At 42.1% G+C, this 26,328-nt stretch overlaps 7 protein-coding genes across 8 annotated transcripts; 4 read left to right on the forward strand and 3 right to left on the reverse strand.

The window, feature by feature from the left end:
- The first annotated feature begins 12 nt into the window (after positions 1–12).
- LOC135331127 (E3 ubiquitin-protein ligase rnf146-like) lies at positions 13–2,768 on the forward strand. Its single transcript, XM_064526184.1, has 6 exons — positions 13–172; positions 417–1,198; positions 1,387–2,064; positions 2,113–2,267; positions 2,479–2,565; positions 2,684–2,768. Exons 1-2 carry the CDS (start codon positions 109–111, stop codon positions 944–946), a joined length of 594 nt encoding a protein of 197 aa, XP_064382254.1. The 5' UTR covers positions 13–108; the 3' UTR covers positions 947–1,198; positions 1,387–2,064; positions 2,113–2,267; positions 2,479–2,565; positions 2,684–2,768.
- Positions 2,769–3,239: 471 nt separating this feature from the next.
- On the reverse strand, positions 3,240–4,519 carry LOC135331117 (uncharacterized). The gene has a single exon (XM_064526174.1). It carries the CDS (start codon positions 4,466–4,468, stop codon positions 3,407–3,409), a length of 1,062 nt encoding a protein of 353 aa, XP_064382244.1. The 5' UTR covers positions 4,469–4,519; the 3' UTR covers positions 3,240–3,406.
- A 1,584-nt stretch (positions 4,520–6,103) lies between these two features.
- LOC135331106 (IQ motif and ankyrin repeat domain-containing protein 1-like) lies at positions 6,104–11,739 on the forward strand. 2 transcript variants are annotated; one of them, XM_064526153.1, is made up of 16 exons: positions 6,104–6,263; positions 6,322–6,596; positions 6,769–6,844; positions 7,006–7,170; positions 7,408–7,541; positions 9,205–9,304; positions 9,506–9,568; positions 9,623–9,762; positions 9,914–9,968; positions 10,030–10,113; positions 10,175–10,249; positions 10,307–10,349; positions 10,511–10,619; positions 10,932–11,066; positions 11,308–11,439; positions 11,487–11,739. In XM_064526153.1, exons 1-16 carry the CDS (start codon positions 6,141–6,143, stop codon positions 11,653–11,655), a joined length of 1,878 nt encoding a protein of 625 aa, XP_064382223.1. In that variant the 5' UTR covers positions 6,104–6,140; the 3' UTR covers positions 11,656–11,739. The 2 variants fall into 2 exon arrangements, with proteins under 2 accessions (XP_064382223.1, XP_064382225.1); XM_064526155.1 differs by lacking the exons at positions 6,104–6,263; positions 6,322–6,596 and adding an exon at positions 6,656–6,714.
- Positions 7,692–8,920, reverse strand: LOC135331118 (uncharacterized). The gene has a single exon (XM_064526175.1). It carries the CDS (start codon positions 8,883–8,885, stop codon positions 7,824–7,826), a length of 1,062 nt encoding a protein of 353 aa, XP_064382245.1. The 5' UTR covers positions 8,886–8,920; the 3' UTR covers positions 7,692–7,823.
- Positions 11,740–11,744: 5 nt separating the features above from the next.
- On the forward strand, positions 11,745–13,322 carry LOC135331109 (gastrula zinc finger protein XlCGF57.1-like). Its single transcript, XM_064526165.1, has 2 exons — positions 11,745–12,004; positions 12,061–13,322. Exons 1-2 carry the CDS (start codon positions 11,745–11,747, stop codon positions 13,283–13,285), a joined length of 1,485 nt encoding a protein of 494 aa, XP_064382235.1. The 3' UTR covers positions 13,286–13,322.
- A 303-nt stretch (positions 13,323–13,625) lies between these two features.
- LOC135331110 (high affinity 3',5'-cyclic-AMP phosphodiesterase 7A-like) lies at positions 13,626–18,370 on the reverse strand. The gene is made up of 15 exons (XM_064526166.1): positions 18,212–18,370; positions 17,852–18,078; positions 17,128–17,259; positions 16,689–16,825; positions 16,561–16,624; positions 16,196–16,282; positions 15,966–16,066; positions 15,682–15,757; positions 15,489–15,544; positions 15,279–15,370; positions 15,073–15,154; positions 14,869–14,934; positions 14,384–14,480; positions 14,175–14,255; positions 13,626–14,006 (listed from the first exon to the last, which is right to left on the reverse strand). The coding sequence occupies exons 2-15, from the start codon at positions 18,066–18,068 to the stop codon at positions 13,849–13,851; spliced, it is 1,446 nt and encodes a 481-aa protein (XP_064382236.1). The 5' UTR covers positions 18,069–18,078; positions 18,212–18,370; the 3' UTR covers positions 13,626–13,848.
- Positions 18,371–18,385: 15 nt separating this feature from the next.
- Positions 18,386–26,289, forward strand: LOC135331105 (carboxypeptidase N subunit 2-like). The gene is made up of 20 exons (XM_064526152.1): positions 18,386–18,709; positions 18,831–18,902; positions 19,053–19,124; positions 20,828–20,899; positions 21,921–21,992; positions 22,073–22,144; positions 22,383–22,454; positions 22,508–22,576; positions 23,257–23,325; positions 23,385–23,456; positions 23,543–23,614; positions 23,699–23,770; positions 23,866–23,937; positions 24,077–24,148; positions 24,235–24,306; positions 24,442–24,602; positions 25,034–25,158; positions 25,364–25,492; positions 25,813–25,944; positions 26,093–26,289. The coding sequence occupies exons 1-20, from the start codon at positions 18,396–18,398 to the stop codon at positions 26,120–26,122; spliced, it is 1,893 nt and encodes a 630-aa protein (XP_064382222.1). The 5' UTR covers positions 18,386–18,395; the 3' UTR covers positions 26,123–26,289.
- The last annotated feature ends 39 nt before the right edge of the window (positions 26,290–26,328 follow it).

The raw sequence follows: 26,328 nt of genomic DNA on the forward strand, positions 1-26,328 counted from the left end.
TTATGGTGAGCCCACTTAATAATTGCTGAGTGAGCATCTTGTTATCTCTTTGGAATCTTGTGTGTGGTCAAATAAAGTCGCTTGTTCTGGCTTGATATATCTATTGAGATGGACTCACTTGCAGACAACATGTGCTCACTGGACCTGTCAGCATCAGCAGTGAAAGATTCAGGTATAACCCTTCGGTACACACCAGGGCAGTGTGGAACTACAGTTTTAGAGTTAAGTTCGCACTGTCCATATAGGCTAGGCCATATCGACATCCGCACAAATAGTATAGTCAGAGAATAGCTGCTTTAAATCTCATGGTTTATTTGTCTTATATACTGCTGCATACAAAATGTGCTTAATAATAACAGCATGAGTTATTGTGCCCCATTGTCTATGTTGTCTATATTCCTATCCATATCGCTCAGATGGCGGCTCTGCAGTACATGGTGACTCTAAGGATCTGTGCTGTATTTGCCAGGAGAAGTGTGTCAACCCAATCAGCCTTCCCTGCTCTCACACCTTCTGCTACCTGTGCGTCAAAGGAGTGGCTGCCCGTGGCAACAAGTGTGCCCTGTGTAGACAACGTATCCCCTCAGGCTATTTAGAGGACCCACAATCTGTCGTAAACAAAGACCAACTCAAACAAGAACTGGAGGAATCGAAACAGAAAAAGACAACATGGTTTTACGAGGCAAAAAACGGAGGCTGGTGGATGTATGAACAACGAACGTCAGCTGAGATTGAACAAGCCTTTATTGAAGACAAAAAGAATATTCGTCTGCAGATATCTGGATTCTATTATGTTATAGACATTGAGGGCATGATCCAGTACCGAGAGGACCACCCAAACAGACGGAGGAGCATTAAGAGGGACGTAGTGAGACCAGACTCTGTCAAAGGCATCGCTGGAATTAGAACTATCGATGATGGACAGTCAGAACATGATGTGTCATAATAGTTATTATTTACCCATGTTGACATGGTATTTACTCAATGTTAGCCTCGAGACCAGGCCGATTTTAATCGGCCTGGATTCGAGGCTATTTTAATCGGCCTGGATTCGAGGCTAACTCAATGTTAGACATGCTTTTGGTTGTGTTGGCTTGCACAATTAAAGTGTGTGCTTTCAAAACGGAAGTATTTTAATTGCATTCATACCAAATTTCTTGCCGTGTGAAAAATGGCTGAACCTGGGAATCATGGATGTGTAAGTATCTAGATTTAAGGATTGAAATAGAGGCTTACCTGTATGTCTTTACGATAGGTATAAACCGTATTAGTCTTCTGCTTGCTCATGGCATTCACTGTGCTAACTGTAAAATGTAGGTAAATGTACGTACTAACAGGAGCCCATGATACTATTGTTTTGTATGTGGTACATTCTGCCCTTCACAGGTCAGCAAGTAAATATAAGTGGCCCATCGCTTAATGGAAGGTATTTACTGTGTGGAAGAAGGATTGGTTTTGTTCATGTTTTTACATGTGTTGCTGGTTCGGGAACATCTATTCAGTGGGCTGTGCCCCCACTGTTTGCAAACGAAGGTTTTCATGATTTTGACCCTCTATTGAATAGGGGAGGTACTGATGCAACTATCAGTTTGCAGAGAGTTACACCTACTTTTGTTGTCTACATTGAAGATAAGTAATGTACCGAACATAACTGTTCAATGCTCAACTGATACACAAGGATCATTAAACACAAAAAACCTTACTACAGTCTATAACCTTTGGGGAACAATGTTTTGGCCTTTAATTAAACAGAGGTGGCCTTTATTGAGGGGTTGTTTTGTACACAAACTATTCATTTGGGACCTGGGTGCCTGGCCGTTATATAGCAGCTGGCCTTTATTTGGAGGTGGTTGTTAACAGAGGTTCCACTAGCTGTAGTTTAAGTGAGTACTACTTAAATACGTGTATGTTCAAAATTTTCTTCCTTACAGCTACAATGGTGGGACTCAGTGATGACATCTATGGTTTAGCTGATGAAGACACAATTCAAGCATTGGTTTCTGTCGTTTCTCAGTGTGGTGATATTCGGGAGTTCGACTAAATTAGCTTCTACATGTACCGCCGGTAAGTTGTAAATAATGTTTATAATTTGTGTCCTACTACCTAACGCAGGTCAACCTTTGGTTTCACTAATCTCACATGATACAGCTTCAGAGCAGTAGTTCAAAATCGATTTTATATTGGATGTTTGCTTACCCGGGAGGAGCATGGCTCTCAAGCAGAAGGAGAAAGAATATGACGAGCTCATGGAGACGCTGCAACGAGATGTGAGTAGCTAGACAGTTAAGTTAGTCTACTACTGTCAGTACCCAATTGGAATGTGTTTTTCTTGTGTCGCTTCCACGTGTCTATATCCTAAGTGGATAGAACAAGAATTAGCAAACCAAACTACAGTGCAATGTAACCAGCTTCCCCCCTGACCACACCACGCACCCCTACCATCATTATAACTTTTGCGTCCTATGCCCCCACCCTCAGGCTTACCTCCAGATGGTTCGTCTGAAGCAGGAGAGGGTAGAGGTTGCTTATTGTCGTGAAGAGGATGAACGTCGTATAGCTTGCAATGTATGCATGTGACTGCAATAGATACATTTCAAGCTGTACACAGTAGCGAGTATTACCATTCTGTCTAAGAGGATAAACTCTTTATAACTAGTTATACCTCCATTTTCCTTTTTTTCAGTATAAAGTTATGGATGTTGAAAGATGTTCAACTACACCCCACTCGCGATGGTCCGGGAACTTTTTCAGTCGCCATAATTTGATTCGTGAGTTCACTTTCAACAATATTTTACTGAATTTCTGAAAGCTTAGAAAGAGACCTTTCAATTATTAGAGTGATGCCAGAATTTGCCAATTTCGGCCAAGTACCACCCCCAGGGAGAAAAATGCCCTAACCAAATGTTGGATTAAACACATCATTTGAAAGGTCTCTTTCTAAGCTTTCAAACATTGTTGAAATGGGATCATCATAACTAAGAGTTATGCAAAATTACGTGTATAGAAGACGAAGGGGGGCGGTACAGCCTAAGATACCAAATACTGAGCAAAGATAGAGAGGGGTGACCGGCCTTATCTCCCCCGTGTACAGGTGGAAGCTCTGTACATGGACAGTGACGAAGCTGTGGTGGCCAGATATCAACACAAGTTGGTAGAGTGCACTGACCCTAACAACAACACTCCTCTCTCAGAGGCTGCGGCTGGAGGAGATCCAGACACCATCAGGTGAGCTGAGGAGCTTGTATAAGACATGTACATGTAGTAAATTATAATAGAGCATTTGTTAAATCAAAACTAAAAGTAATTGCCACAACATAGTTATGTTGCACACTATCATTATAAACGCTGCATGTATAGGTTCTAGAAACACTGATTATTCCACTACTTTGAGTTTTGTTTTGTGCACTTACTGCACGTAAATATCTAGTTTCTCAAAGTTAATATCTTCATCATGTCGACCTTTATCGGTACAAAGCCGTATCTCAACATCGTCAGTCGTAGCTTCTGGCAATTGCTTTACAAACCATGGTGGATTGTTGAAGCTACAGCAAGTGTTTAGTTTGCCACACCCACTTCCATCCCATAATGGATTGTATGGGTAGAATTGAAACTGGAACTGTTCTGAGCTTGCAGTGTCACAGAAATAGTCGTTGCCTATAAAAGGTGGAACGAACACTTGTGTGGGATTTTGTATGTTTGTACAGGGACAAAGAGATTCTGGGGCTCTAGTTACTATTTCATGCAGTGCTGCAGCAAATGTCCAGATGTGATGACGTGGATTTTGGCCATGAGTCAAGCTAATACCATCGACATAAGGGTCATCTATAGTCAGTGCACGGTTGGAGTAATAGTTAGCAAATGCGTCTGGAGACTTTTTTTGATACCCAATGATCTTTCCACACACCTTGGAGTATTGTACACCATTAGTGTTCAGATGTGCAGAAGAGCATCCTCCTCCATCGATGTTCTTCGAACACAGTCGCTGTCCAGATTCCAGCAGTGTATTCAAGCCAGAGGGGCAGACGTGTTGGGGGTTGCTCATATCGATACTACTGACCTTCACCCAACCTTTATCTTCACCGCAAGAGGTTGTCTCCATGTCGCAATAGACCTGTACAGCATGTGCAGACAAGCTCTTCACCCAATAGTAACCTGACGTACTAGTGGCATCTTTGATGTATATTTCCTTACAGGAATGAGCTGGTGTACAAGGTGACTTCCCAGGGCTTCGAAGATGGTTGATTTCTTTTGTAATGGGGGACAGAAATTGTACTAGCTCTGACTGCACTGCCAAGCTGATGCTTTCGTGTATGGTTTCGTTGATTTTCTCCAAAAGGCCGTCATAGACAGTGTTGTTTGCGAGAGCTTCCCTCGTGAATGCCGCTGATATTTCATCTCGTAAGCAATTCTGCGAATAACCTAGCTGCAGGCAGGTAACCACTGTGACGAGGATCACTTTCAACTGCATTCTTCCTTCTTTTGCTTTTGTATTCTATTTATGTGCTTGACATTCAATTTATAGCCATGCACTGTATAGGTTGTTGTTTAAATGGATTGTTTTCTTTGCTGGATGAGCTTGATTTAATTATTGAAAGGATAGCCAATGTGTTTACTAATGTGTTCAGTAACGTATGGCTATGTTAGTTTTGTGTGGGCTTCATATTGTAGTACTGCTATCCTATCTTTATTCTCTTCCCTGTACAGGCTGCTGATGAGTCTAGGAGCAGACGCCAACGCCAAAGGCCAGTTTGGACACACCCCACTCTACAGAGTTGCATTTGGGGAGGCTTGTGTAGTAAAACAAACTTAGCCTGTTCATACTTGATCTGTTGCCACGTTGAGAGATGGACTCGTGCACTTGCAGACAATATGAGCTCCTTAGACCTGTCAGCGTCAGCAGTGAAAGATTAAGGTATGTCTAACCCTCATAGTTATGGTCTACAGTTTTAGTTCTAGCTATCTCAATCCGATATCTATATCAGTTTAGACCCTCTACCGAAGAGGAAATAGACTACAAGGCCGTTAGGTTTACGGGGGTGGCAAAATAGCGATGGCGCGTAATAACGCGGCAAAAATTATTGGAACACGCCCCCTTTCTGTGTCATATCTGGTTACAAGAGGAACTGTATCAATTAATATGAGGTGTACTTGATTCGTTGTGCCTATTAGCAGGAAAATAGTAACGCACCTTTCAATTTATTTTTATGATCAGAGAGCCAAGTGTTTTTAGTCAACAATAGTCTTCTGTGCCATGTACACACACGCCATGTCCTCTCCAACAGTCAATTACATGCTGCACAATGAATTGCGCATGAGCAAATTAATGTTGCACAATGCTAGCCTCAGATTCCAGGCCAGCACAATGCTAGATCTAGACACCAGGGGGCCAACTGCTTGCCCCCCCCTGCTATCTACGACCCTGTCATTATATTAGTAGCTATAGTTATAATACCCCATAATATTTTGTCTTACTGTAAAATGCGCTAAATGACAATGATTTATTGTACCCCATTATTTCCCTCAGATGGCGGCTCTGCAGTACATGGTGACTACAAGGATCTGTGCTGCATTTACCAGGAGAAGTGTGTCAACCCAATCAGCCTTCCCTGCTCTCACACCTTCTGCTACCTGTGCGTTAAAGGAGTGGCTGCCCGTGGCAACAAGTGTGCCCTGTGTAGACAACGTATCCCCTCAGGCTATTTAGAGGACCCATAATCTGTCGTAAACAAAGACCAACTCAAACAAGAACTGGAGGAATCGAAAGAAAAAAACAACATGGTTTTACGAGGCAAAAAACGGAGGCTGGTTGATGTATGAACAACGAACGTCAGCTGAGGTTGAAGAATATTCGTCTGCAGATATCTGGGTTGAGGGCATGACAGTATCGAGAGGACCACTCCACTCGAAACAGACGGAGGAGCATTAAGAGGAACGTAGTGAGACAATGCAGACTCTGTCAAAGACATCGCTGGAATTAGATGCACGATAGACAGTCAGAACATGATGTGTCATGATAAAAAATTATTATTTACCCATGTTGACACTAACATTTTTAATTGAATTTATACATCTACAGTACATGTAGATCTAGATCCCTGATGTAGATACTGCAACACTAGGGGGCGGGGCTCACTGCATCCATGTACTTGGAAAATACCAGAGGATTCAGTGTACATTATATTATTATGCCTCCTAAGAAGAATGGTGCTGGAAGAGCTGGACCTCAGGCTAACAAGACAGCTGCAACTGCTGGAAGACAGCCTGTGAGCTGATTATCTAGCTGGATCACATAGTTCATGTTTTACATTATGATTTCCCTAGGCTCGAGCCCCGACTGGACGTGGTCAGCCTGCTGCTGCAAAAGCCCCTAGTCGATCCACAGCTCCAGTTGGTCGACAACAGCCCACCAAACCAGGAGCCAATGCTAGGAAGCCTACTGCCAGTGGACCAGCCAAAGTTAGCAAGGTTGGTGTAGCCACAGGCAAGGCTGGAGGGAAGACACAACCAAGCAAGGGAGGGGAAGCTGTCAAGAAACCAGCACAGACAAAGAAAGACCTTATGGCTAGGAGAATACAGACTGCTTACAGGGGATATAGGTGAGTTGTTAGGGTTGCTATGGAAATGGACTTGCCTATAATTATTGTGATTGTAATTTGTGAGTCCTTTACCACATATCCTTTGTGTCAAGAATGTGTACATACATAATACCCTGAGGTGCGTGCAAGCGCATTACAGAGCTGCAGAATAATAAATGTAGTCATCATGCAGGTGTCGCAAGCTGCTCCTGGCTCTCAAACAGAAAGAGAAAGAATATGACGAGCTCATGGAGAAGCTGCAACGAGATGTGAGTAGCTACATCATGTACAGCTAAATTAAAGTATTACAGTCAGCATACCTGTGTTTTTTTTGTGTTGTTTCCACCTTAGTGTGACCAGCTTCCCCCCTGACCACACCATGCACCCCCTACCATCATTATATAGTTATCGTACCCTATACCCCCCTCAGGCTTACCTCCAAATGGTTCGTCTGGAGCAGGAGAGGGCAGAGGTTGCTTATCGTCATGAAGAGGATGAGCGTCGGAGGAAGAGGGAGCAAGCCAAGAGGGTTAAGAGGATGCTTGAAGCAGCCTTTGATGGGGACACCACTGAGATCAAGGCTCTGCTCTCAGAGGTGAGTGTCGGAATAAGCAATTTGTGCATAATAGTCCCAAGTTTACTCTTAAGAGGAAATATGTTTTCTGTGCACAGTAGAGCATTGGTTCGGTGGTGTCTTGTACAGTAACACTTCTATATGCATGGCTCCATACATTCTCCCATTACGTACAGAGTCCTCTTACTATCTAAAGATATATATACAGGCACTAATTCTATTGCAGCAGTTACATGCCTCTGTCTCCCCCGTGTACAGGTGGAAGCTCTGTACATGGACAGTGACGAAGCTGTGGTGGCCAGATATCAACACAAGTTGGTGGAGTGCACTGACCCTAACAACAACACTCCTCTTTCAGAGGCTGCGGCTGGAGGAGATCCAGACACTATCAGGTGAGCTGGGAAGCTAGTTAACCCGAGGCGTGTAGGCGGCCTCGGTTACAGTAGTCCGTCAGTCTGTCCGTGTGTGTGTCTGTTGCTCAGTTTGGCTTACCTGGTGATTTAGTTAATTGTTGTTTCTTACAGGATATGTATTAGAACATCTAAATCAAAACTGTATAAACTAAAATAATTGCCACAACATAGAAACAGCATGATGCAACGTATGTTGCATCATGCTGTTTACAATTCTAGAAACACTGATTGTTTTACTATTTCTTAATTGTTTTTGTGTACTTACTGTACGTAAATATCTAGCTTCTCAAAGTTAATATCTTCATTACCTTGGACTTCATCGGTACAGAGCCTTATCTCAACATTGTCAGTCGTAGCTTCTGGCAATTGCTTTACAAACCATGGTGGATTGTTGAAGCTACAGCAAGTGTTTAGTGTGCCACACCCACTTCCATCCCATAATGGATCGTATGGGTAGAATTGAAACTGGTACAGTTCCGAGCTTGCAGTGTCACAAAAATAGTCATTGTCTATAAAAGGTGGAACAAACAATTGTGTGGGATTTTGTATGTTTGTACAGGGACAAAGGGAACCTGGGGCTCTAGTTACTATTTCATGCACTGCTGCAGCAAATGTCCAGATGTGATGACGTGGATTTTGGCCATGAGTCAAGCTAATGCCATCGACATAAGGGTCATCTATAGTCAGTGCACGGTTGGAGTAGTAGTTAGCAAATGCGTCTGGAGTCTTTTGCTGATACCCAATGATCTTTCCACACACCTTGGAGTATTGTACACCATTAGTGTTCAGATGTGCAGAAGAGCATCCTCCTCCATCGATGTTCTTCGAACACAGTCGCTTTCCAGATTCCAGCAGCGTATTCAAGCCAGAGGGGCAGACGTGTTGGGGGTTACTCATATCGATACTACTGACCTTCACCCAACCTTTATCTTCACTGCAAGAGGTTGTCTCCATGTCACAATAGACCTGTACAGCATGTGCAGACAAGCTCTTCACCCAATAGTAACCTGACGTGCTAGTGGCATCTTTGATGTATATTTCCTTGCAGGACTGAGCTGGTGTACAAGGTGACTTCCCAGGGCTTCGAAGATGGTTGATTTCTTTTGTAATGGGGGACAGAAATTGTACTAGCTCTGACTGCACTGCCAAGCTGATGCTTTCGTGTATGGTTTCGTTGATTTTCTCCAAAAGGCCGTCATAGACATTGTTGTTTGCGAGGACTTCCCTCGTGAAAGCCGCTGATATTTCATCACGTAAGCAATTCTGCGAATAACCTAGCTGCAGGCAGGCAACCACTGTGATAAGGATCACTTTCAACTGCATTCTTCCTTCTTTTGCTTTTGTGTTCTGATGATGCGAGCTCCTATATTTGGTGTGGGTGAAATTCAATTTATAGCCATGCACTGTAGGTTGTTTGTACTGAATTCTGTCGAAAATGGATTATTTTCAGTGACCTAATTGTTATACATGTAGTTCTCTTGATGCTGCTGTTGAAGGAATAGCCAAAGTGGGTGGCTATTGAATTCAGTAACATAATTATAGGATTACAATTTGTATGGGCAGTAAGTTATGTTCATGAGTGGGCACTAAGAATCCAGTTGATACTTCTTCCACGTGAATTTATTTTGTCTTCCCTGTACAGGCTGCTGATGAGTCTAGGAGCAGACCCCAACACCAAGGGCCAGTTTGGACGCACCTCTCTCTACAGAGCTGCGTTTGGGGGACATCTAGAGGCTGTCAGAGTAAGCAACAGTTACAATGACGTTATGATGATGAACAATATAGGATAGGCTCTTGATAAACTGCAATTGAACTTTGTTAAAGAATTATGACATGCACATGTATGTTAGTTGCTGGTCAAGATGTCATTCCTTCTGGTCGTATATATACATTGTACAGCGTATACACCAACCCTATACATCACTATAATTATCACCGTGCAGGCATTGCTAGAGTCAGGTGCTAACCCACGACTATTGGCTGATGATGGAGCAACACCGGAACAGGTACATACTCTGGGTGAAGTATTGTCAACTGTGTGTTCATTGCGATGAGTTCAGGTTGCAGCTAATCCAACAGTAGAAGAGTGCCTGTCAAGCTGGGAGGTGGAGAGCACTGATAAACTACTGGCCTCTCTGGAGGAGCAGAGGAGCCAACGGTTGGAGAGAGAGACTAAACTGAGACAGAAAGAAGAAAGCAAGTTAGTCATTGCTGAATGCATGTAAATATGTAGTATAGTGCTATGTTGTGGACAGCCACAGTTACTGAATTATTTCAGCGCAAGTTTTTGTTTGGCATGTACTGTACACATATTATACGAGAGCTCTCTATCATGTTTCTATCTCATATAGGATTCAGGATGAGATTACAGAAGCTGAGAAGGATAACTCTTCTAAGCAGAAACAGGTATCTGAAACAAACACTATTCTCGGTGTATTGACTCCCTTACCTACTAACTCTCACCTAGCTGGCTAAAGCGTACGAAGAACTAAACAAGAGGATCTTTGAGCATGATACTTACAGTGCTGAGAAGGGAGACATCACTCTGCCCGTAAGATAGCAGTCCGTCTTGTGGATGATTAGTGTAACACTAGCTCTCTTCTGTCCCACAGGCTGTACAAGATGCTGAGGCACACTTGGAGATATGCAAGCTTCATGCTGAAGAGGCAAGGAAGAAGCTACAACAGGTAAGAGGAAATCACTTAGACAACAATTGATATAATTATCTTGTTTTTTCAATGAAGATACGACTGAAGTTGCGAATGAAGAAGAAAGAATTCCAGGATCGTGAGTAGTCTAATAAAGCACAATTTTTAACTTGCATAGTTTATGCCCTTTTATTATGAGCATGAACTGTTAAATTTTGTTCAAGTGTGTATACATGTACATATAACTTATACCCTCTACAATATTAATTTTGATCTCTGATTTCTTTTGTTGCTGTGCAGTGGGAGATGAGGAGGATGACGATGTGAAGGTGGACGTGGTCATCAACATCAGAGAGTTAGACGATGTCCTCCTCAAAGATGTGGGCAATAAGATAACTAACAGCGACAAGTAAGGGAGGGCTCTATGTCATACTGTACTGTTGATACTTAGTATACCATTCCATGACAACTTCCGGGTACATAAAGCTTGTTCAGATAGCATTCTCGGATCTATTTACCAAAAACCGTGTGTAACTGAATAAAAGAAATGTTTGATCAGATCCCGAATTGATACAGTCATGTTTGTTTCCCCATCATCTATAAGATCAGCATTTGAGTTGAAAAGTTAAACTTAGCTTTCAGGAATCACAAAATCATTGACATAACTTAAATCTTTTATGGCACCAAAGATTGGATTGTTAATGGGTGTTTATATGCTTAGGTGGCCACTGATCATTGATTCAAACCAGCAAGCTGCTACCTTCATGCGTTATCGTGACACCAACTACCTCAATGTGTGCAGTCCTAAGAACATGGAGACTGACACAATAAGAATGGCCCTCCTCGGAGCTATAAGGTACGTACGTCAGTAAACTAGCCAGTACTTTACATATTGGAAAGTCGGCATTTATTTTCCGTTTTTTTACAACTATACTTTTAATGTTAAGAGTATGTTAGAGAGGTTGTCTTTCTCTTTGTTTTTCACTCTACATAGTATGCATAGCTAGCCATTATTGAAGCTTACTCTGTAGTATGCGTATGCCACTACTAGTGCCACGAATGCACCCTCAGATATGATCTGTGATGACTGTTTGCAGGTATGGGAAGTTTGCAGTGATTGACCTGATGGATATTGATAATATCTGGCGTTCGGTGGAGCAGCGATTTGAGACAGTGCAGAAAAATTTGTTGGCTGAGCTAATGTCAAAGCAGCTAATGAAAGAAGAAAAGTAAACTTAATACGCTTATGTTTATATTTAAAAAGTTGTCCATACAGGTATCTCTCGCTTGTAAAGAAATCTGACGGCCCTGAGTACTCCCCTAAAATGTTTCAAGGAGCTCGTACTCAAAACTTTAAGTTTGTGCTAGTGACTCAACTACCCCACCCACCAGAAGAGCTCCTGCAACAGTGCTACACCATTAGAATACACACTCCTAACATGTGAACTCAATATTCTTATACAATGCTGTGTTGTTGAAAGGCAGACCCCTGAGACACTACTATTTTTACCATTACTAAGAAACGACCATTACCATGAACATCAAGAAGCCTGCACGTGATCTGTTTAAAGTTTATAATAGAGTGGGCGATAATAAGAGAAAGATGGATCCTGAAAGCCTTGCTCCAGAGATAGCTGCAGAGCCTGAAACTACAGTGGTCACAGTGGATATATCTGATACTCTGACAGATCTAGATTCTCAGCAAACCGTTGTAACCTTGGAAGACGTGTCTGGTGATTCCCAATTGGAGCCCACCATCAACTACCTCTCCGACATTGTATCCAGCTTTATTCAGTAAGTTAATCGAATTGGTTCCGTAGTCATTTATTTGTGTTTTCTCTCTTACACAGGAAGTTCATGTGTGAACATTGTGGGAAGCAATTCAAACAGTCTGGACACCTCAAATCCCACCTCCGAACACACACTGGAGAAAGACCGTTTTCGTGCGAAATATGTAACAAAAAGTTTCGTCAAAGTGGACACCTAAGAGTACACTCCCTCACGCACTCAGAAGAGAAGAAATTCACCTGCCCATTTTGCAACAAGTCGTACTGCTCTGCCGGGAGTCTACAAGTTCATCAACGTACACACACGGGCGTGAAGCCCCACAAATGTGATCACTGCGACAAAGAGTTTGTGCAACGTTCTCATCTGAAAGCACACACGCGTAAACACACCGGAGAGAAACCTTACAAGTGTTCCCACTGCAACAAAACTTTTACACAACAATCACATCTTGTGGTACATCTTCGAATGCATACTGGAGCTAAACCTTTCGCCTGCAATCAATGTAGCAAGTCTTTTTCGCAATCGACCAACTTAGAGACCCACAAACGAATCCACACCGGTGAAAAACCGTACATCTGTTCTGACCAAAGCTGTAACAAAACTTTTGCCTCTAAGGGTCAACTTCAATCCCATCTACTTGTGCATACCACTGAAAGAGCCTACAGATGTGAGTCCTGCAATAAACAGTTTCGATCGTCAGCTCATCTTCGTCGACATGCTCTCATACATACAAAAGAGAAGCCCTTCTCTTGTCAAGTTTGCGATCGAACCTTCACTCAGTCAGGCCACCTCAAGCGTCACATGGCCACTCACAGTGAGGACATAACCAAAAGACTGGTGGACACTATTGCCAATATACTGGTGCAGAACGTGACTGAGCTGGACCTACAAGCGAGTGAGGATGAAACAAACTCTGGCGTAGAACGTGTGAGCAGTGAAGCTGTGACTGATGTGAAAGGTGTGAGCAGTGAAGCGATGGAGGGTGTGAACAGTGAAGCTGTGACTAATGTGGAGGGTGTGAGCAGTGAAGCGATGGAGGGTGTGAACAGTGGAGCTGTGACTAATGTGGAGGGTATGAGCAGTGGAGCTGTGACTAATGTGGCGGGTGTGAGCAGTGAAGCGATAGAGGGCGTGAGCAGTGAAGTGGAGACAGTGATTATTGATGGAGGGACGGCTCATGTTGCACTTGAGCCAGAGGCTGTTGCTATGGAGTCTGAACCTGTTCTAATAGAGACTGAAACTATTACCATTGGAACTGAAAATTGTTCTGTAGTTACTTCAAACTAGATCCGTATGTACCAAATTTTTAGTATTAATGATGATGTGCCTGGGGAGTGTGGGTAGGTAAATTGATTACCAATTACAAGCTGTATTAATGTATGGAATGTACGTTACAATAAATACATGTATTCATTGTAACGTACATTCCGTGCAGATGCTGTTTAAATATTGCATCTGTCTAACAACTTTACATTGCTATTAAGACAGTATAATTATATCAGGTGTGTGTGTGTGTATGTGTGTATAATTATAACTGCTTAGCAGTTGCAATGCTAAAGGCTTCTAGCCAGACTTGCAAACTAAAGCTTCTTTCTTGAGCTATGGATTAGTTTTTACATTCATTGAATTAATTTTTGGCTCAAAAATTATTACTGTCAACTTGTGTGAAAATAGTCAATGTTGCATGGATTGAGAAAATAAATAGTTATAATAATTATTATGGTGCAAAAATGAGAGAGACAGCAATGAGGGGTGCAGTGTATAGAGAGGGGGCTAGGAACAGCACACAAAACATCAGTATAAGCACAGAATATATAATGAATGACACAACACACACACACAGACAGAGTTTATGAGGAGTCTTCTGAGTCTGACTCAGGTTTAGGTTGACGGGAGTCCCAGTATTCCTTGTTCCTAACTATGTTCTTACAAAGCATGAGAGAGAGTCGAGAATTGAAGATTTTAGACCAGGCTTTGAACAGGGGAAGGGCAACGTATTCGAAGAAACCTGCAGGACAAAGTGATAGTAATCATAAAGGAAGTGAAAGCACAACGCTAAATTACAACATACCCTAATTTGATACACAATTCTCATAATATGCACACATTACAAGTGACTTCCTCAATTGATGGACATACTGCTGTCTAGTGCTAACAAAGACGCGAATATACGTACCTGACTGTGACTTCGGGATGGCTGTGGTGGTTCTGTCACACATAAAAGAGATGGGCAGTTTCATTGACCTCTCATTGTCACCTGCAAGACAAAACAAAACAACAGTTAACATTATTTTCTATGGTTTGCACGCACACACGCACGTGCACAAACATGTATGGTAAATGGTTAACCAATAATTATTACTATAACACATTGAATTTACTGACCTTGTCTAAAGAACTCCTCCATAATGTGCTCACTCCAAGCCCTGCTTATCGGGAGACTCCGGGTTGGATTGCTGATGTCCGCAGCTTTGATTGCAATCTATACGAGGGATTAGATCATTAAAGAAAGCTTATGAGAGAATGCGTACTGAAGCCATTGTCATCCTTACATACCCTAATAAGGGAAATTCCAATTGGTGGGATACGAGCGAGAAGACATTACTTAAGCTAGAGTTCAACTTATAAGTCATCATGACATAATCTCCATTAATTCCTAATCTTCATTAATTATAATATCAACACCATTAGAGTTCAAATCTTACATCGCTGACAATCAAATCACCTAGTAGGAAATCTGACAATGCCTTAAGGCTTAACCCACATTGAAACTAATAGTAAACAAAATTAATTCCCAAAAGTTCTGCCAAAAGGTTAACAACAAGTTTCCCTTACACGCAAACAATCAATTTAACAACATCAAAACTCACCATTAAAATGAAGTGCCTCGTCTCCTTTTTAGAAAAGTCCAACCCACTTGGTGAAATTATCATTTCCTGCAGAATTTAGGTACAGTACAGAGGGTAAGTACATGTTCCGTGTGATAACAGGAAGTAGGAAAGAAGCGCAAGCTATTCATAGGTAACAGGGGAAATGGACACAGGAATAGAAAGCAACCAAACTTTGAGCTTCACCTCAAGCTGGGTCATGAAAACAGTGTGTCGACTGACGTCAGTGGCTAGTATTAGGTCCTCCATTAGAGACATAATCTCAAACCTGCACAAGCAAACCACAATGATTATGCTAGCTATAAAATTACAAGGGATACTGCACTTAGTAGTATTGGTTCCAATTTCACAGATATACATAAAGGACGGTAATCTGTCTTGAACATGCATACCTGTGCTCGGGTGTAAGATGATCCAATAGACCAGTAGACTTGACCACGGCCTTGGCGGTGTGGCAATGATGTCTCTCTAAAATGCTGCTGCCCTATAGGGGACAGAAAATAGCGGAGCATCAACAAGAGAGTAAACAAAAGGTATTGACACGAATGTTTTTAAATACTAAATACTAGTACTCAGAAGCATAGCTAATAATTAAGTCTTACCCCGTGAATAGCAGCGAGATAATCTGATGTGTTGACAAGGAAGTTCTGATTGACACCTGTATTGAAGGAACAACAGCAGTTAATAAAGTGGCATGTTTGAGGCTACACTAGAAGTGCAGTACTATAGAAGCAGCTATAAGCAATAGCGCAGTCCTACAAAGCGAATATTGAGCAGTGAAGCTAGAGGACTTACCAGGGTGATCTAGGTCGTGACAGATAGCTGCCAGTATGGCTGCAGTGGACTCGATAGGAGTGAGGTGGCCCTTCAACTGTATGGGGAGGAAAAAATAGATTTAATTACCAAGTGCTATTATTATTATTATTATTATTACACAACCCAAATGCATACTGTAACACAACCAGGTATTTAGTGGTTATGACAATAGCGAGTACCTGCCGTTCTCATAGCAACATAATACAATGTGAACAATTGATTATTAAGCATCCAGGCAGCTAATTTAGCATTATTGCTCTGACCTTTGGCTCACTCAGCAGACAATGCAGAGCCTGAGTCACATCAGCAGCATGCGTCCCATTATGGTAGTAGTTGTCAGGATGGTAGGCTTCTTCAACCATGGCTGTATGTGTGTGTGTTTGTGATCGAAAATCTGAATAAAAATTAAAGCTTTGAAAGAGACTTAAGGATCTGTAATAGTACGTGAGTACACTTTGGGTCTCAAAGGTCTTGCTATCAAAGGGATACTCACCTAAGAACTTCATGGTTTTCAAAATATCAAGATTTAAGACGTTGTGTCTCTGTAGCAGGTGTAGACCGATGTAGAAAAGTGGTCTTCCTGTGATAAATAAGATAATTCAAAAACACCACAATACACATAATAATTTATTAAAAGAGGTGTAGGATGTGAATACAAAGCCTGACGACACAACATTGGACAATTTCCCAACATTAGGAAGTTTCTCTATACAAACTAGCTTCCTTTTTCGACGAATCTCAACAACTATTTGCATTGAATAGTTCTAAGTGGGTGGAAAGGGCGACTGTTTGTAATGCGTGGGCACAAGCAAACACTACAATGAAACTGCAAGCAGACACATAGTAAACACAAGGTACCTTCAGTTATTCTTCTCACAGCAAACACATCGAAATCCCAGCTGTCAATTTTTATGAGAGTGTCCTACAAGAGATAAACACAAACTGATAAGTTAGTTTTATAGTTGGCAGAGACACTACACTCTTACCTGAATGATCCTGGCTTGTCCCTCGCAGTCAAATCTGTGCACTGCCGATCCCTTCAAGGTGTCTCTGTAGCACTTGGAGGGGGTGGTCTGCTGGAAGGACCCTCGTCTGCCACGCCTCCTAGAGATGGAGGGACTCACTGCACACAAAAGAACACAAGATTGCATAATAATAATAATAATTATATTGTGCTCAAAATGTAGGTGGTACCATGCGGAAGGTTGCTTTAATGGGGCTATTGTGGGGAGGTGTTTTTAAGAGGGCTACTAAGAGAGCTGGCTGGCAACATTTGTAATAGGCTGACCTCTGAATAGAACAAATAAATGTGTCTAATGGCAGATCAGAGGTTAATTGATGACCTTAATGGACAGCCAGTTGCAAGATTAAAGACCTTACACCAAAATAAGGCCAGTGCGAATCAGTCTCAAAGGGCAGACTCACATTTGTAAGAATTTGGCAGTTCTGGGAGACTGAAAACTCTGGGTATTGTGTTGACTGTGTTGGCGGGTCTACTGGTGGAGATGAGGGCATCGGTGGTGGTAATGATGGTGGCATCACCTACAGCAGTACGGCCTACGGAGAAATAGGGGGCAATCTTGGTAAGAGTGCACACTTAGTGGTAATCCTAGACAGGAAGGCTGTTGAACTTCCAGCATGATATATACAGCAGGTCAACAGTGTGTTGACTGCACTGACCAACAGTCTTAAATTGAATAGACAGTCCTAATGAATATGGGGGCTAGCTGCATTCCAACTAAACACATGAATATATTGCAGGAACAGCATTGATTATTCACTACACACATGCAACAGGGTTGTTCCTAACTGCAAGAGGTTCGGGGTGACAGAACAACTTTCTTAATGCTTCTCCCATAGTGTAGCACAACTCAATATACTTTTAACTCTGCTAGCTAGTCTCCTACAACTTGAACACTAGACTGTGAACGGTGACAACTAGGTATGATCTATGAAGTTCACACATTCATAAATTCCTCACACCATGCAGCTTTGAGGTGAATCGCACAATCAGGCTTGAGATACGTGCACACAACATGGAGCAGATTAGGAACTAACATTTTGCACACTACAGTGCATGCAGATAATACACAAAGAGGTCATCATGCTGCTGACCTCACTTTAAATGTAACACACAAATAAAACTCACCTAAGAATCGTATATATTTTGCGGCTGAATCATCATTTTCATAGGAGATGGCATTACGTCTCTTCATCCGTGGCTCGGACGAATAGAGAGACTCGATTCCCAATCCAGTACTGCTGATGGCATGACGCCGCCTGTTGAGTACATTCGGAGGTATCACAGTGTCCAGGTTCATGGAGGGGAGGTTGCTATCGATGCTGTATTGTTGTACACTGGTCATTTTGTAGGCTCTGTATGTGTGTGTGTGCATGGTGAGGGTGACATTACAGTATAATGAAACAGGCTACTAGAGGCTACTAGGACTAGACCGTGATTTATAAATTGAATTTTAGCAAGACTGCCAAAGATGGTCTTCACGCTTACCGAATAGGACTGTGTACGTGCCGTGCGAAGTTACGTCTCAGTTTAGCTGTAAAGACTGACAGGATAAGTGAATCGCTACACTTTCTCACTATCTTGTGTCAAGTTGATACTTTAGTGATAGAGATCTAGTTGCTGTGGTTTTATACCAAGGCCAATATCCGTGCACTTCAGGATACTTGACCTCATGAATATAATTATTATGCACTGTCACTGTAGGGTCAAGATGAAAGTGTCTAGCTTGTGTGCGTGTATTCTCTTAGTACTATTTGTGTGTGCTGAGGTAACATCCACCTGGAAGCCCCCCACAGCTGCTCCAACAGTTGCAGCTTTTGGAGGAAATCTGGAGCTCACGGATGAGATACCTTACAGCAGCAAGAAAGAGCGTGACATGTTCTTCTGCCCTGAAAGATGTGCGTGCTCTGTGCAAGAGAAGATAATAGACTGCTCCTCTATGGGGTTAGATCGTGTCCCTAAGGTTCCCAAGCACACATCTAGATTGTAAGTATGCACTGACTTCAGAGAAAGTCTAGACAGCAGAATTACAATAGCTTTTGTTATTGTGTCCACGTGTCTGCAAAAAGGGGTGGGGCTCAATCTGCTACTTGTGCTACTTTCACAGGTATCTGCACAGCAACAGAATAGAAGCTCTTGAGCCCACTGCATTCAGCAAGCTTCATAACCTGACCTATCTGTAAGTAATTCTACCTCCACACCATCTTTGCAGCATATAATAATTATGTAAATGTACTTGGGGCCTGGTTAATTAATTGTACCCTGACCCAGAGTCTAAATGATCTACCCGATATAAACTATGTATCAAGTGAGACTAATTCACATGTAGGATTCTGAGTGGCAATGACATCAGTGCTGTGCCTGTGGACTCTTTCAAGGAATTGACCTCCCTCAAATACTTGTCAGTGCGCTAATTATTAAGTTGTTCGTAGATAATTATTAACAGATTGGTTTAATATCACAACAGTTGAAGAGGTTACATAGTAAGGTGACTCCTGAATCCCAGTAAGGGTGTTTTCTTATTATCATGATTGAGGTTTGCGTACGTGACTGTTGTGTGTGCTTTTAATTATGACACCAACTGACACCAAGTGAGTCACAAAGGGATTTATGGAAAAGGGAATTTTAGTGATATTATTGTTTATATTAATATGTATAGAAAGGTCGATGTGTGTACGTGACTTGCTGAGTAATATCTTTGTGATGCGAATAATACCTCACAGACACTTAGCGATAAAAGGATTTTTAGGCATTCTGTATTATGCAATGATTATGGTTTTGTGCATGTGTGGCTGACTTTACACTTGCATTGCCATACTATAATTGAAAAGACCCTTGTCACCTCTTCAGCTTGTCATAATGACTCATAATAACCATGACACCACAGTTAATTATCATATGCTACATGTTTATTAGGTAATAATGTGTCACTATTTTTGGTTCAGAATTTGAACCAAAGCCTACCGTGGTAACGTCACTTTGCATCATAGTGATGTGTTGGGAATTACGTTGCATATAACCATAGTTATACATGCCATCAGCTGAATTCATGCTATGAATATCGTTATAATAGCTATAGCGTGTCAGCCTTAATTAAGTTAACATGAATTGCTGCTAAGCACATGTACGTATGCACATGCTTGTGCTCTGGCTCCAACCCTTTTTTATAACGAAAAATTGAACGCAATTTCCAAAAAGTTGGTTGATGCTTACAAATAGCAGCTCATATTCATATTGCCGTTTTTGATTAGTCGATCTGCTTTCAATTGGTTGATCTGATATGCTGGGTAACGTGTTTACATTGGTCGATGTTGATCGTAGCTACCATAAACAGTTGTGCGTGGTACGTAAGCTATAGCTGTGTATACTTGCAGTGTGATTGTACACAATCATACCATTGACTGATGCTTGTTTATCCCAGTAGTGTTGTGGCTATAACAGTGTTGTCCTAGCTATGAGAAACATTTATTCTCTGTTGCATAATGGAACTGCTACATAATAAACTCTCATCTTTAAGCAAACAAACAACCAGTTTCAGTTGAGTTCTTGTTTTGGTTCCGTATGTGGGAGTCCCCTCATTTGACTATTACGATGTGTACATATAATCTAATTTTATCAATGAGCAATGAGTATATTAAATGAAATTATGATGTAATGTGCCGTCACTGACACGTCCGATTTTATTTATGAATATACTTTTAAATTGTGTGTGTTCTGTCTCTAATAAATAATTGTTCGGCCGTACAAAGTTTAATTATTCTGAACTGCATAATCATCTCAACTCTTAGAGTACAGGTATGAATTAGCTTGCTGTAGTGCAATACCTGACTGCTAGCTCACTTGGCATGCTCATTAGCAATACACCTTACAATCCGTAATAACAGCTTACATAAGACCTCATGTTGAGGTTAATAGGGGGAGACCGTTGTGTACATGTATATACGAGCAACCATGGATATAGCCATAGCTCAGTGCACATTTGAATTTGTCACACTTCTCGTTCCCTAAGAATGGGAATCCCCCATAATGTAATGGTACATACACGATAACTACAAATAGTGACAAGTGCTTGTATTTCTTGTGTTTGACTTATACTCGCTACAGGATCCTCGACAGCAACAACATCAGCTCACTATCTGAGGGGATTTTCTCCAATCTACGGCAACTGGAAACAATGTGAGCTCCACCATGCAACCAACTGTCCTGTTATAGTGCACCCTTATCACCGGGTACACTCTATGGTTACCTCTGCATTGTCACGGTAACAGGGAGCGTACAAAGTGTGTACCTGTGGAAGTGTTAACTATAGTCTTTGATTAGCTCTTTGATTGGGCCTGCAAAATAATTGCATCATCATCAAATTTGCTGCAAAATGTACGTACTGTAGTATTGCATTGAGTCACATACCAGCTGCTAATTCAAGCAATGCATATATGGATTACTGTCATTTAAACCTTCGAGTTTCAACTGACCTTTAGTTTGTTTATTTACTCTGTGTGTATCAACACACAGTCAATGATACGGGCGTAGTCGTGATGCTGTGCAACCTTTTCTCAGACCTTTGCACAATCATGCCATAATTATGGTACACGTATACTGCCCGTGTTTGGCAACTCGATACCACAGACGCTAACTGTTCATGTGACATCACTTCATCTGTTTTGATGTTGCGGGTATTGTTTCCAGTGTGCTATATCATATTTATAGTTGAGCTCTATAACCGAGGCCACTCAGACTGTACTCTATTAGCTTATATGTAACCATGCATTCAGAGATAAAGTGCTGACAATTACTACATGTACTTGTAACAGGGTTAATGGTCACTGGAATTATATCCACCTCGTCACCATTCTCAATACTATACAGCGCGAAATTGTTGAGGCGATTAAAGTTTTGTTGTTTTCGAAGGTTAGCAATCCTCCATGAGAATTAGGTCTACAAAATGCTTAAATAACAGAAGACACAACGTCATTTGACCAAAGAGCGCGACATTGATTCAACGAAATGCTTTTAGAGGCCATTCCACAAAATTTAAGTGCCTCGAACATTCGCTCTATACAGTATGTTATGTTGTATTTATGTTAATATCAACCCGAAGTAACTAATTGGTTGGTACTCTCTACGATAAGTTATGCTGTACTCATGCTGTTCACTCCCGTCACGTTGTACTTACGATGTTTGTCCCTGTACTCTGCAGAAGTTTAGCAAAAAATGCACTTAAGTTCTTGTCGGGTGGGCTGTTCTCAAGTAACGGCCAAGTCACCTTGCTGTAAGTCATCTGCATGCGCCAGTTGTTCATGTTCTCTGTGTGTGTGGACGTGCGTGATATGCTTTGCACCCTGTGTATAGGAATTTACAAGGGAACCAGTTACAGAGAATTGAGGGCGGTGCTTTTGATGGCCTCTCTCAGCTCTCCACTCTGTAAGTGTGGTATGCAGACACACACACACACACACACACACAGATGCACACGGGGGTTTATATTACCCTTAGAGGACTGCAAGTACATTGGGGCTGCAAGTAAATTGTTTCTGGAGTGCATCTCTATAGCCTTTGGATTATTGTGTCTGAAATCAAGTTATATAGACAAGTTTTCACCAGTGATAACTTTTGACACACGCACACACACACACACACACACACACACACACTTTCACAGTAACCTTGACGACAACCTCCTTGACAAGGCTGTGTTTGAAGAGCTCAATGGCCACCCTCATCTCTCCACCCTGTGAGTACCACCCCCTGCATTGCCCCCTTGAGCACCCCCCCTACCCCCCACAGTCGACTGAACAACAACCGTATCAAGTCTCTACCTCCTCCTGGACTGTTACTATCCGCCCTCAAGCACTTGTAAGCTCTAAACACCACACAGTCTAATAATGTATTAATCAGGTTTGTTTCCTCCTTATATCCTTAAGAACCTTGTACATATATTTGGCCCTGTATTCCTTTTAATGTGGACACAGTAGGAGAAATAGTAGTGTTATGTTACTCTACCACCATTGAGGCTAAGGGTTGTAGGAGTGTCATTACGTAAGAGGATGCACTGTAAAGCAATGCTTTGGTAACCCTTGACCTGGGATGTTTCAGCAGTGCTGTCACGGTGCATGCATTAGCTATAGCATGATGTGAGGCATGCATTAGCTATAGCATGATGTGAGGCCCGTCAGTACGGACCCAGGAAGCCTTCTAGCATGTTCTCATTCCTAAGTGCTGAAGCAGTTAGCAGTTAGCCCCAGGTGGTACTGATTCCCTGTGGACTGTGGACCGTGTGGTTGTATGATTGTGCCGTGATTGCTACTTAGGTATTCAGGTTAAATATAGTAGCCCTTAATTAACTTAGTGCTTTGAGTACTGGCACGCTAACTGGTATGCTACCTTCAAAGAAAGGTTAAGGTACAGAGTTACATTAGTTGTTTGTGGGTCAATGTTGTATGTACAGCAAGAATGTGTGTTGACCTGTTAAGTGACGTATTGAAACACCCTCAATTCTCACGTTTTAACCGTCCTACTGGTTTGTTACCATGTAGGTGGCTGTCGTCCAATCAGATTATTGGTCTGCCGGCACCGCTGATGACCACTTGCTCACTGGAGACAATGTGAGTGAACTTTAATTAACCTTTGCTGTGTGGGGGGCGTCTGATACTCTATTCTACAGGATGCTCAACCACAATCAGATTAGAGAGTTGAAGCTGGGCACCTTCGGGGGATGTAGGAACCTCACCAAGCTGTGAGTCCATAGCTCCAATGTGAACAGACAGCAATACTATATGGGGACAATGTACTTTTGTCAGTTTGTCTTTTTCGCTCACTCAGAGACTTGCGAGAGAATGCCATAGCTTCTCTACCATCCAACATCTTCTCAGGACTGACTAGCCTCAAGAACTTGTAAGTCAACACGCTCTAGCAATGCGAGCAGTAGCAAGCTTAATCTGAATGTTGTATGTCACGATAACAATACTGCCCCCTCAGATACCTCCATAAGAACAATATTTCCAATGTGCCTCGAGGACTGTTTAAGCAACTGCCTGCGATACAAGCCATGTAAGTGATGGTATGAGTTGATTTTAGTCTGTGGCGTAGTACCAAAGATAGCTTGTTAGCCCATACTCAGTACTATAGTGTTGTGTGCATTGCAGACATCTTGAGTGGAACCAGCTCACTGGACTGTCTCCTGGGAGCTTTGTGGACCTCCCCTCTCTAGACACACTGTAAGTATGTTGTTTATGTAGCTGTTTAGAAAGGTCATTGGTGAATCGACAACTCGATCATGACCCCATTATTAATTGGTGTACTACGTGTAGCCTGTATGGAGCCATAATAACAATTATGTCACATTATTCTCCATAGCTACCTCCACCACAATGAGCTGTCAGAGCTAGAGCCAGGGACTTTTGTGAACCTTATAAAGTTACGAAATCTGTGAGTAACATGGTCAACCACGTTGTTTCAGTTATCGCAGGATATGAACGTAGCCTTATTGTTGACATGTCTTTATTTTGTTGCAGTGATCTTCATAGCAATCGCCTCACCTCTCTTAAGCTGAGCGTACTGAGTGTACTACACTCTCTGCAGAAAGTGTGGGTGTATTAATAGCTATCATTATGGGTCATTGACGGTGTGTCGATCGATGAAGGCTCACATGTCCATGTACAAACTTTTAATCTCCTAGATGAAACCCTGACATGGAGGATTACTATTACTGTCCCCTTTAGGCAGCTGGATCTGCTCGAGTGCTCATGTGAGCTCCTTCATTTGGCGACGTGGAGTAAGAGACACCACATTCGAGGGATCACTTGTCGGGGAGAAGAAGGAAGGGTCACCTCCGTACACACACTGGGACAACTCTGCTCACTCAAACAGAATAACAACCCAGGTATGTACCCTGTGCTGGGGGGAGGGTACTTAGTCTGGCCGATAGATACTATTAATAATTATATCTATCACTGGAAAGATCAAAGGATCAAACGTACATTGTATTGGTTAAAGCATTGAAGGAAGTGTCTACCATCTGCATGCCTCAGGGAAGTACTTACAGGTTTTCTGCGTGTGAGTAATAAATAGGATTCACAATGGATGATGCATGTAAACATGCAGCTGTAAGATGATAGTGGTATTGAGTCACTTCTGTTAGGTTATGGATACTTTCACTGATGAGCTGGTTCCAGGCTGTGAACACTTGAAATGTTTATTTTACTCTCTTTTGTTAGGGGAAGTGTTTGTAAGAATGACTGTATTTATTGTCACAATTAAATCCCCCAAACCTTTCTGTATGACATCATACCAAATTGATACATTTCTCTGCAGCACCCAAAGAGCCGAACAAGGTCACCTCTCCCAGCGACAGTGCTACGCCCACCACCCAGGATGCTATGCCCCTTCACGAGGCTCGGGTGAGAGGACCTCAGAAGCTCCAGGAGAGAGAGACAACAGTGAGTGCTGATACCATATCACAACATGTTTCCTTCATTGCTTGATCAAATAGAAGTTGCGCAAGATAACGTAAGAAAGTAATTTCAATTTTGCTATAACCACACATTTAGAATACTAACCAATTTCATTTTGAGTACATGTATATATACCGGTAGTTAAGAAGTACTCTTTCAATTACTCGATTTTTGCATGACCGTCGTACAGATTAGAAGACTGAACGACCCGCCCATTATGACAGTACCTAGAGGACCCATTGTCCACAAGCCCTCGGCAGAAAGGGTAATGCTCAAACTGGACGAGATACAGCACTCAATCATACAGCTGCAGTTCAGAGTACGTCCCCTCAGGGGAGTGGGGGGGGGGGGGGGAACATTGCATGTACATAATTATTCAATCTATGTCTATTTATCTGAAGAGGTGTAAGCTCACGCTACGCCTGGGTGTAATTACATATGCATGTATGATACACATTAATCAATACTCCTAGGGTGTTTCTATGCATGTGCAGCACCACCCCTGGATTATTTATAATGCAAGTGGTTCATCATTCAATATTTAAGCCTTCTGTCTAGCTAGTACACGTATCATTATATTCTAGGCATTGCTATCACTTTATCTCCCCCCCCCCCCCCCACCCTCTTTCTGGTCTTCAGCTGGCTCATGTTGAGACTCTATTAGACAAAAGTGTGGGTGCACGCAGGAGACGAGTGTGCATTCACGAGGGGACTCGACTGGAGGTAGGTGACCAGTGGATGAGTGGGAGGAGCTTCTGTTCCTGCTCAGAGGTAAGCGAAACCATGAGCATTCCAAGAATATGTGGATCACTTGTTAGCTGCTTAGTGCAATGATAATTAGAGAAAACAGGATGTGCAAGGTGGTTTTTAATACCTCAAGAAAAAAGGAAATCATTGATTTGTGTTGGTTTCTTTGCAGGCTGGGAGTGTAGAGTGCTCACTGGGCTGAGTACAGGACACAGTGTGTGTGAATCACGAACAAGTTTAGACTTTGTCTCATTTTTAATCACTTGTTTCAGCTTTAATATTATTTTTAGGAGTACGTAATGATATGTCTACTCCTGGTGTTTTGTATGGGCACTTTCTGTTTTGATCAGTAACATTTGATATGGCCAGTTTCCTTGAAGCCACGTAGCATATTAAAAGCAACACCTT

The sequence above is a fragment of the Halichondria panicea genome, chromosome 2 (assembly GCF_963675165.1).
Source record: "Halichondria panicea chromosome 2, odHalPani1.1, whole genome shotgun sequence".
Lineage (NCBI taxonomy): Eukaryota > Metazoa > Porifera > Demospongiae > Suberitida > Halichondriidae > Halichondria > Halichondria panicea.